The sequence below is a fragment of the Carettochelys insculpta genome, chromosome 1 (assembly GCF_033958435.1).
Source record: "Carettochelys insculpta isolate YL-2023 chromosome 1, ASM3395843v1, whole genome shotgun sequence".
Lineage (NCBI taxonomy): Eukaryota > Metazoa > Chordata > Testudines > Carettochelyidae > Carettochelys > Carettochelys insculpta.
Genome location: NC_134137.1, coordinates 331,646,605 through 331,657,359, shown reverse-complemented (window position 1 = coordinate 331,657,359; position 10,755 = coordinate 331,646,605). Strand labels below are relative to the sequence as shown.

Sequence of the window (10,755 nt, the reverse complement as noted above, 5' to 3'; positions counted from 1 at the left end):
TCAACAGCATATCTAGGACCATGTGCAGATTTTTTCATCCATGTGGGGAATAATTTTATGTGCACTGAGGCATGTGCCAATGTGCACTACCAATGGCAGCACAATAAACCTCGCTGTGGGTGCTTTGCTAATGAGATGAGCAGCATTTGAATTTCTCCTGAGTGGCCTCACAAGTGCCTAGCTTACAGAGAACACTGGCTGGGCCCCCCGATCTGCAGCAAAGGCCTCAGATGGCATGGCAGCCTAATACTCACTTAGTATTCCGCTGGCTTGGCCACGTCCACAGGATGAATGATGGAAGGATTCCAAAAGACATCCTGTATGGTGAGCTAGCCTCTGGCAAAAGACCTCCCGGACGCCCCCAGTTGCGCTACAAACATGTCTGCAACAGGGACCTCAGAGAGGTAGACATCCAGCTGGACAACTGGGAAGAACTAGCAGACGACTGCAGCAGATGGAGGCAGGGGTTACACAAGGGCCTTCAGAAAGGCGAGATGAGGATCAGACAGCTAGTAGAGGAGAAGCGAGCGCACAGAAAGCACAATAAGGACTTGCCAGACACCCACCACACCTGCAAGAGATGCAGCAAGGACTGTCACTCTCGTGTGGGTCTTCATAGTCACAGTAGACGCTGTAAATGAAGCCCTCAATTGAAACTATAAAGAGCGTGATCCATAGTCTATGCAGACTGAAGGATGCCTACTACTACTACTATTTCCTGCTTACTCTATACACTTTAACTAGTGAATTGTTATGTAGGATGGAAAAGAAAGTCAGATCTCAGGGGTCCTTGAAACCTCTTCGTGATGTGCCATTGTCAGATGGACAAGTTGGACAGTTGCTTTTGTCCAAAGTCTATCAAGTAACTTTCAAAGGAAAGAGTAATACAGAATTTAAGGTATTGTAAATATCCCTGCTGTTTTCTGCACGATCCATCCATATATTCATCTACTCCGGTTCATTCTTTATTTTAAAATCCTCGCTTTTTAAGAAGACTCACTTCATTCACAGCAAAGAGAAATTAAATGCACTGCTTACTATATTATCACTCAGTTTTCAGTCCTGTGAGTGTAGAATGCAGGAGAACTTACCTTATGGGACTGTTTGCAGTTTATGTTTTAAAGCACAGCTAATAGATTTATGGGCTCAAAATGTAATATCCTAATTTGTAGCATGTGCTTGTGTTATGGTAAGAGGATGCAAGATGTTAAGTAATAAACCTGAAGGAAAGAATTAGCCTGTCCTGTGTTATGTCAATTCCTGAAGAGGGGGAAGGGGCTTTGTCCACTGACCCTGCTTTCCCCGCAAGCTCTCACAGCTCCCATTGGCCAGTTCCACAGCCAGCCAATGGGAGCTGTGAGATTGTGCTAGGGGTGGGGCCACCACATGAATCCTCTCCCCATCACCACCTGCAGGCTGACAGTAGTCTTTTTGGGGTGTGAAAGGCAGGCAGCCTGCCTGAGGAACCTGTTGGGCTGCTGGCCAGGAGCCACCTAGGTAAATGCTTCCCAGCTAAAGCCCAGCTAAAGCCTGGTACCTCATCCGCTTCTTGTCACCAACCTTCTGCATCCCTGCTCCTGCAGCCATAACCCCTCACAGACCCTGCACTCCAGTCTCCTGCCCCAGGTCACAACCCCCCTCCCAGATCCTCCACCTCTTCCAGGTCCCAAGCTGCTCCTGCACCCCACTTCCCAATCTGCTCCTTCATTCACATGTCTTCCCACACTCTACACCCTCTCCTGCACTTCCATCCCGTATTCCAAACTCCCTTCTCCACCCAAGCTCCATCTCAGACCCCACACCTCCTCCATTAATGTCACGGAAGAGTGCAGCTCTCGATAGCTTACCGAATGCTTAGACTGGCTCCCCCGACATCAAAGAAATATTGCCCACCTTTGCGATAAATAGTGGTACTGGTAAGACCAGTCTTGTTTCCATTGCAGTCAATGATAGACTTCCCAGAGCTCAAGTGTGGCAGGATGAGGTACCATGTCTTTTATGTAAGATGAAATATACAATACTACTTAGCTCTGACAGTGTTTTTTTCAGTACAGCTCCAAAGCATGTCATTAGTCCAATGCCTCAGGACCAGGAAGGTGAAGTGACTTGCTAAGATCACCCAGAAGCAGAGCTGGGACTAGAAGCCACATATTCCAAATCCCAGTGCAAAGTGCTATCTGTTATCCACACAACTGCAATGTATAACTGAGGGACACATCATTTACTGTTGTGAAAACCCACATATAGGAAACACTGAGTCACCACTCAAGGTATATTTACAAGATCTTTCTCAAGAATCATTACATGAAGTATTTGACTCTTACTCTGGAAATATTTGGTCTCGAGGATGTGAGATTTGTGAAAATGGCTTTTTAGGTGAAGAATAATTCAGACTGGAACTATCATTAAACATTTTTATTGTGCAGATTGTAGCCTTCGCGTTACATGCAAAATAAAAAAAAGTGTCAGTTAACTCTGTAAGCGTATCATATCGATGTAAGTGTCTTGGAGCAGCAATGTATTTGGATTAAGGACTAACAAATCGAAGTGAACAGACATCTTTCAGGATACACAGTTTTACATAATAAAGCAAAGTGATTTTTCTCATATAAAGACAAAATATTTCTTGTTTACAATCTTGCTTGGTTTTAATACTGCAAAATCTCTATAATAGTACACTCTCAGTTATGTACATAGTAAAAACATAAAACTATACCCATACCAGTGTCTGTTTTAAATGCAAAACAAAAGTAGTTAATAGGTTTGTAACATATGTGCCTATAAAAATAGAGAGAAGAAGCAGCTGCATCCTCCAAATGGATTTTAAATGCATTTATAGCAGAAGTAGAATGGAAGGCACCCCTGACTCGGATAAAAGCAATATGCAGAATCTTGGAACTTAGGCATAAACCTTTGACTATATCAGGCACCTTTATGTACATTGCATGTTGTAAGGGTTCAAATGCTTCATGCAAACCATATGAGGATATCCCCTGAACTCAGTAACATCATTGCGAGGTCAAAGGCTCCCAGGGGTCACAGCATAATATGTTGCAAATGCTTTCTTTCCAAGGGCTCGTGCTTTGCAACATTTGACAGGTTCACACAATACCCTCCATTAAGACTTCCGGATGGCTGCAGCTCAGCAAAAAAAGTGAAACACAATGTGTTGTTTCTAAAGCATCTCTTGTGATGGATTAATTTGGACTCAGCAAAGCGTGAATGCTCCTGAAAATAATCTGTGCACTAACAGCATGCTGACCTCAGCTGACAGGAAGGTTTTTTTTAAAGCTGGCTTCGCTCAGAAACAGCTCATGGTTAGCATGACACAGCATGAGTGTGGTGTACCTGGATTATTCATTTTAATCCAGTATCACCTCAGACACATTTGTGGTATTTACTCGTCTGATAAATACCTACATAACAGCTAAGAGACATGCAAGTCGCTGCCAGAAAAAACATGTTCATAAAAATTTTTTTTAGCTTTGATCTTCAGTTTGCTTCTGTAATTATAGAGATGGGTTGACAAACAGTTGGAAGCAACAATTCAGTTAGATACTATGACACAAGAAGGCATTATTTGTAGCATTTTGTGGACATTGAGACATGGAAGGCCACATGTGTCAAAGTCTCTGACCTGATGAGGCATTAGATTTTCAGAACATATATTAGTTAAAAATTTGTTTATAGCTATCTTTTCATAATAGACTGTATCTAACCATTACAGTAAATGGCTGTAGTCAACTGACAATACAATTGATACAAGAACATTCTTTTAAAACCTGCCAACTTGTCAGGTTCATTCTGCTGCAATAGCTTTATATTGTTTGCCCACAATAAAATGAATGGAATGACAATGTTGAAAAGCATTTTTGCCATTCTTTATTATATCATTGTTAATGTGTCTTGCAAGGAATGAATGGAGGGCATAAAAAAACCCAACCAAAGCACATCAATCTGTTTGTCACAAGGTCAGCAAAATGATATGTGATTGGAATGGGAAAGTAGCAATTCAAGATCAGTTTTAAAAAAATAGAATGACAAAAAAATCCAGTAGGGATAAACATCAGTTATGAAAAACTGAACAAGTATTCTTTGTTTTGGGCCAGGATATTCACCAGCAGTTACTGCAGATTTATTTAGGAGCCTTGAAATTGGCACACAAAAAGACTCCCCAGACAGAGAGCTGTCCTTGAAGCATCACTTATATTTCTTTACGTACTGTTGCCCGGATAGTGCTGAACATTTTACCGATGGCCTCAAATAATGGATCACAGAATGTGTGGATGCAGATAGAATAGACCCGGCTGATGCACTGGATCTCAATCAAGTAGCTCCTTATGCACGGCACCACTGCCCAGATGTGCAAGAATGACAAAATGGCAAAGTAGATGCCCCAGATGAGAGCCATAGGAATGCCAAAGATTGCCGACAGTAAGCGATAAAACCAGTATTTTGTCACAGTGAAGGTGGTGAAACTGGCCTTCCAAATCCCATCAAAACTGTGTGTTCCATCAGGTTCAGCAATGACATCTTCAAAATCAATCTGCAGGCAAAGAGGACAGCAAGTTAGACAGATAGTCACAACAGACAGAGATGTGTGGATTCCAGACACCCTTTGTCTTAATAGTGACCTATTCACTATGGCCTCGATTCAACAAAACTTAAGCATTTGTTTAACTTTCAGCATGCAAGTCCCATTGACTTAGCCACAAATGTGCACATTATGCATGTACTTAAGCTTTTGCTGACTAAAAATAGGGTTACTCATGTCATAAAAGTCAAGCACCTGCTTAAATAAGTTGAAGAATCAGGACTTTGATCTCTGATTTACCCAGAACAGTCTAGTGGTCTGTGAGAAGCATTTGCATGAAAGTATGACTAAAATGAGTCTCTGCTAGCTGGAGCTAGAGGAGCTGTTCATGTAACTAGAATGGAAGCTCAGACTACATCTACGCTTACTGTAGAAGATCAACCACTCCAGGTCGATCCTTTGGGGTGCTGTTTTGTGCATGCACAAAATGGCATGTTCTGGGGTCAATGTCGACCTTGGAACTCCTCATGAACCACGAGGATTAAGGAAGGTTTATGGGATAAGTGCTCCTGTTGACCTTCTGTCTTGAAGATAGCCACCAAAGTCGACGGCTGCAAAGTTGATTTTTGGTTTGCAATTGGCATATCCAAAATTGAGTAGCAGCTGTCGACCTTCAAGGTAACTGTAGATGTAGCCTCAAATTCCTGGCCTGGAGTCTCCTCCTAGGCTGGACACAGGGTAGTTGGGTTATTGACCCTGAAGGAAGGATCAGAAAGAACAAATGGTGACAGCATTCTGAGGCCTCAGGTGGACATAAGGAGAATTGCTCTGTAGAGAAAGGCAACTACTGTCTTACTGGCTGTGTCTACACTGGCTCCCAACTTCAAAGGGAGCATGGTAAGTAGGGTGTCAGGAGATTATTAATGAATTGCTGCGGTGCACATGCAGCACTTCATTAAGCTAATTCTCCCCTGCAGCAACTCTGAAGTGTTAAACTTCGAAGTGCTGGCTTGCGTGTAGCCACGGCTAACCTGCCAGTACTTCTAAGTGTCCAGGCTACTTCAAAGTCCCTTTACTCCTCAAAAAAAGGGACTTTGTAACACTCTGGGCACTTCAAAGTACTGGTGGGTTTGCTGTGGCTACACGTAAGCCAGCACTTTAAAGTTTAACACTTCAAAGTTGCCACAGGGGAGAATTAGCTTAATTAAGTGCTGCATATGCACTGCAGCAATTCATTAATAATCTCCTGACACCCTACTTACCATGCTCCCTTCGAAGTTGGGAGCTGGTGTTGTCACAGCCACTGTGGACCACTCTTTGAAGGGCACAAGTAGATACAATAGACAACAATTTGCTGTCCACTTACACCATGGTTATTTCTAATTTACCTGATCAGGGAAGTGAGATTAAACTTAGGCTCTATATATTCTAATGTAAATATGCAATGCTCTAGAAGAGATAACTAGTATTAAAGAGCAGCTGCCGTTTTGCATTGCAGAATCACAATATGCAGTACTGAAGAGTGAATGGTTTATAGACAGTAGTAAAGATTTCCACGCAAAGCCTTTCATTATGCAAAAGCATTTAGAATATTGAAATAATTTTAGACATAATCACACCAGACAATGAATTATGGGCCTGTCTCTTGAGGCCTTTCTTAATAGGGAAACAAGTTATTGCTGGGTTTATGAAGTGCCAAAGTATGGCTGTTAAAGAAATATGATAAGTTTGTGTAATTTCCTTTGAATTCTAATGAAAAACAGCACTTTTGACACTGGACTCGGTTGTTAAAGACAAAAAATATTTTCTTAGAATGAGAAACAATACAATGAATTTAAAAGTCTAATTTTTTTAAATGAAATAATTGTTTTCTGAAATAACTTCAAGTGAGTATTATGTGGCTATGTGAAATTATTACAATTCATTTACTTAGACAATTTTATTGCATTGGAAAATCTATATTCATTTAATAACATTTTTAAAATATTTCATCTTTCCCTCGTCCATTTCCATGGATTATAGAGGAGCAAATAATGAGAGAAACAGATGTTAGCCATTAAGTATCAACCCAACATTTTCATACCTCCTGATCATGTAAGGGCTTATCCTGCAAGGTGCTCTTTGCTTTCAATTCCTATTGTAATCAGCATAATCATGTCACATGTTCTGCCTCTTGAATGATTGGACCCTCACATTCAAGTCACTTCACATTGGCCGTGTCTATACGAGCCCCAAACTTCGAAATGGCCACGCAAATGGCCATTTCGAAGTTTACTAATGAAGCGCTGAAATGCATATTCAGCGCTTCATTAGCATGTGGGTGGCCGCAGCACTTTGAAATTGATACGCCTCGCCGCCGCGCGGCACGTCCAGACGGGGCTCCTTTTCGAAAGGACCCCGCCTACTTCCAAGTCCTCTTATTCCCTTGAGCTCATGGGAATAAGGGGACTTCGAAGTAGGCGGGGTCCTTTCGAAAAGGAGCCCTGTTGGGACGAGACGCGCAGCGGCAAGCTGTGTCAATTTCGAAGTGCTGCGGCCGCCCGCATGCTAATGAAGCGCTGAATATGCATTTCAGTGCTTCATTAGTAAACTTCGAAATGGCCATTTGCGCGGCCATTTCGAAGTTTGGGGCTTGTGTAGACGTAGCCATTGTGACACATATGTTAACATGAGACCAAGCTCCAAACTTCCACAACACAATAGGGACTTCTACTAGTTCATCTGAATCAGGCAGTCTTTTCACATTCCAAGGTGATAAGAATTTAACAATTTGTAAAATATGGACAGCTCAGTATAAAAAGAGAATCTAGAAACCCTAGATATAAATTATTTTTAGATGTATTTGAGGTGTTCTGAATCTACATGTTTTGTGGAGCTTAAGTCAAGAGCAAATAACATTTCCCCAGTCATGTGAAGCATGCATATCATCACCCCCATGGTAATATGTTAAATTACATATCAGGGGATTCCAGAACCTGGAGTTTGCAGAGGACATGACTAATGAGAGTCATCTTACAACATGTTCTAAAAGTGGCCAGCCTCCAGCTCGCTTCTGTCAGGAGTGAAGCTGGAAATATTCAGCTCTAGGGCTTATTCCCCTTGAAAGGCCAGCAAAACATTTCTGTGAAATGGGGGCATTGTGATGGGGAATACAGCCTTTTTTGATAACAGAGTTCTAGAATTTTTAGGACAGGCACCTTCATCCCCTGCCGTGAGCTGGCAGTCAGGGATATGCACATGCCACTGTGCATCATGGGGCCACAGCCTACTCTCTCATGCCCTGGCTTATGAACCTGTATGCCAGCCAGCTGGACCTGGGCCCAGAACTCTTTAATGCCTGACTCAGCCGGGCCTGGATGCACGCTGAGTGCGCCTTTGGCCACCTCAAGACATGCTTTTGTTGCATCTTCACCCACCTGGATGTGGGGGAGCACAATGTCCCCCAAGTTGTGGCTGCATGTTGTGTCTGCACAACATTGTGGAGGAGAAGAGTGAGGCCTTCCTCTGGGGACTTGGGGTGGATGCTAGCCATGGCTACGAGCAGTTGGGCACAGCTCTGATCTTCCAGGCACAATGGGATGGGATGTGGATCCATGAGGCCCTGAGGGAGAGCTTCTCCTGATGTTCCCGATGACCTGCCCCGGGCATCCCCAGTTGGGCCTCAGGCCTGCAGCCCTACCCCGTCCCCACCACGACCCGTCCCATCCCCCCCTCAGCCCCTGCCAAATAAACATGGATATGGGGGTGGTGGTTGAATAACTTTTTTACTTGAACAAAGATAAATGTGAAAATAAATGGCATAATACAAAACTATTTACAAACTGCGAAAACAGTGAACTATATACAGTGGGCAGTGCTTGGTACAGGGGGTGGTGGGCATCAGAACCTTGATGGGATGCTTGGGATAGGGAGTGGAAGGGGCCTCAGTCCATGGATGGGGAAATTGTATTAACTCTCTGGCTACTAGGCTGTACTACCTCAACCACAAGTTGAATTACATTGACTTTATGGACATTAGGCAACACTACCCCACAAGACTGGGGCATGACAATGGACTGTTGGTGCTAGGCCATGCTGCCCTGAGAGAGAAAAGGTCAAATACAGTTTGATGGAGGAACAGAGGGCCTGATAACATCCTCACAGGTGGACAAGCAAGACATCTCTCAGCATATCACCCTTAATGCCCTTACTGAATTATCACTGTCAGTGTGTGGGGAAGGTTGTTTATTAAACTTGTGATTTAAGGGCAAATATAGCAAGTTGTAAATGTGCCATATTTATATCAGCACCTGATGATGCATCTCCTTAATTCTAGATTGTCAGGGGTTTCTCAGTTTGAGTCAATCATTAAGAACATTTTTTACTGTAGTCCACTTCTTTCTCATATAGCTCATGGCTTAATACTCTGTTGGTAAAACACCTATATCAATAGAAGAAATACCGTTTAGTACACAGTTCATGATTTTGTCTTATAGTCAACTTGTGCAAAACTTGAAGGACTACTACACCTGAAGGACTGCTACAATCAAAAATGCATATTTTACAGATTGCTGAAATGCCAAAATATCCAGGAAGCTTAATTATAATCTTTCCATTAGCATATTAACAGACTTAATAGGTCAGCCCCTTGTCACACAAGCTGAACACGTTTGATATAATTCACAGCACAGGATATTTGGTGTGGCCAACGTAACCAAACAGAGTAGGTCAACAGGAAAAACGAACATTACAATAGTATTCCACTGCAAGATATTAAAACAATTATTTAAATTGGTGGAAAGAACAATACACTCATAGAAGCTGATCCAAATGAAACTGTTGCCAAAAGTATGGATTTACTGGATCAGGCTCAATAGGTCACACACTGAGCAACAGTTCTTTAATATGATTTTCAAAGACACAGTACATTTGTTAATTACACTATTCTGAGACACATCAGTGTCTACCCAGTGATAATGAAGGCTGATATTTTTAACACCTTGTAGGATGGGGGACTGTGATAATTTTTTAACCTCTTCTGTAGTATCTGTAAAGATGAAAAATCATGTACATACTCCTAACGGATAAACAGCTAAAACTGTATTTCCCTGGAGGCCAACTCTTACTGGAGTACTGGGAATGTTTGATTTAAAAGTGCATGGCTGTGATTTCTGACACTCTGTGTAAATCCCCAGAAATGAGTAGCCTCCACCCAATTTCAGACACAAGCCACATCCTCATAGTAACAGCGAGGGAGCCGTGCTAGTCTATATACTATCAAAACAAAAAGCAGTCAAGTAGCACTTTAAAGACTGGCAAAATAATTTATTAGGTGAGCTTTCATGGGACAGACCCGCTTCTTCAGATCATAGCCAGACCAGAACAGACTCAATATTTAGGGCACAGAGAACCAAAAACAGTAACGAAGGAGGACAAATCAGAAAAAAAATGATCAAGGTGAGCAAATCAGAGAGCGAAAGGGTGCGGGGGGAAGGTCATGATTTAGATTAAGCCAAGTATGCAAACGAGCCCCTATAGTGATTCAGAAAATTCCCATCCCGGTTCAAACCACGTGTTAATGTGCTGAATTTGAATATCAAAGACAGTTTGGCTGTCTCCCTTTGAATAGCAGTGTGAAAATTTTTTTTCAGTAATACGCATACTCTTAAGTCATTAACAGAATGGCCCACTCCATTAAAATGTTGACAAACTGGTTTGTGGATCTGGAGTGTTTTGATGTCTGTTTTGTGCCCATTAACCCGTTGTCTAAGGGAGTTAGCAGTCTGTCCAATATACAAAGCATCTGGGCATTGTTGGCATATGATGGCATATATGATGTTAGTTGAGGAGCATGAGAAAGTGCTCGTGATTCTGTGAATAGCCTGGTTAGGTCCAGTGATGGTATTTCCAGAGAAGATATGTGGACAAAGCTGGCAGCGGGCTTTGTTGCAAGGAAAGGTTCCAGGACTGGTATTCCTGGGGTATAGACTGTGGCTGTTCATGAGGATCCTCATAAGGTTGGGAGGTTGTCTGTAGGAGAGAATAGGCATATCACCTAGGACCTTCTGGAGTGTGGCATCCTGATTAAGGATAGGTTGTAGGTCTTTAATAATTCGTTGCAGTGGTTTGAGTTGGGGGCTGTAGGTAATGACCAGTGGTGTTCTGTTCTTGGCTTTTTTGGGCCAATCTTGGAGTAGCTGGTCTCTGGGTATTCGTCTGGCCCTGTTGATTTGTTTTTTCAC

General features: G+C 42.5%; 1 protein-coding gene across 2 annotated transcripts in view; it reads right to left on the bottom strand.

The window, feature by feature from the left end:
* Positions 1–2,400: 2,400 nt before the first annotated feature.
* CAV1 (caveolin 1) overlaps positions 2,401–10,755 on the bottom strand; it is a 35,095-nt gene continuing 26,740 nt past the window's right edge. For both annotated transcript variants that reach the window (XM_075014822.1, XM_075014831.1), the window contains exon 3: positions 2,401–4,546. In XM_075014822.1, the coding sequence (XP_074870923.1) occupies positions 4,205–4,546 (342 nt within the window). In that variant the 3' untranslated portion in view covers positions 2,401–4,204. The remainder of the gene's footprint in view (positions 4,547–10,755) is intronic.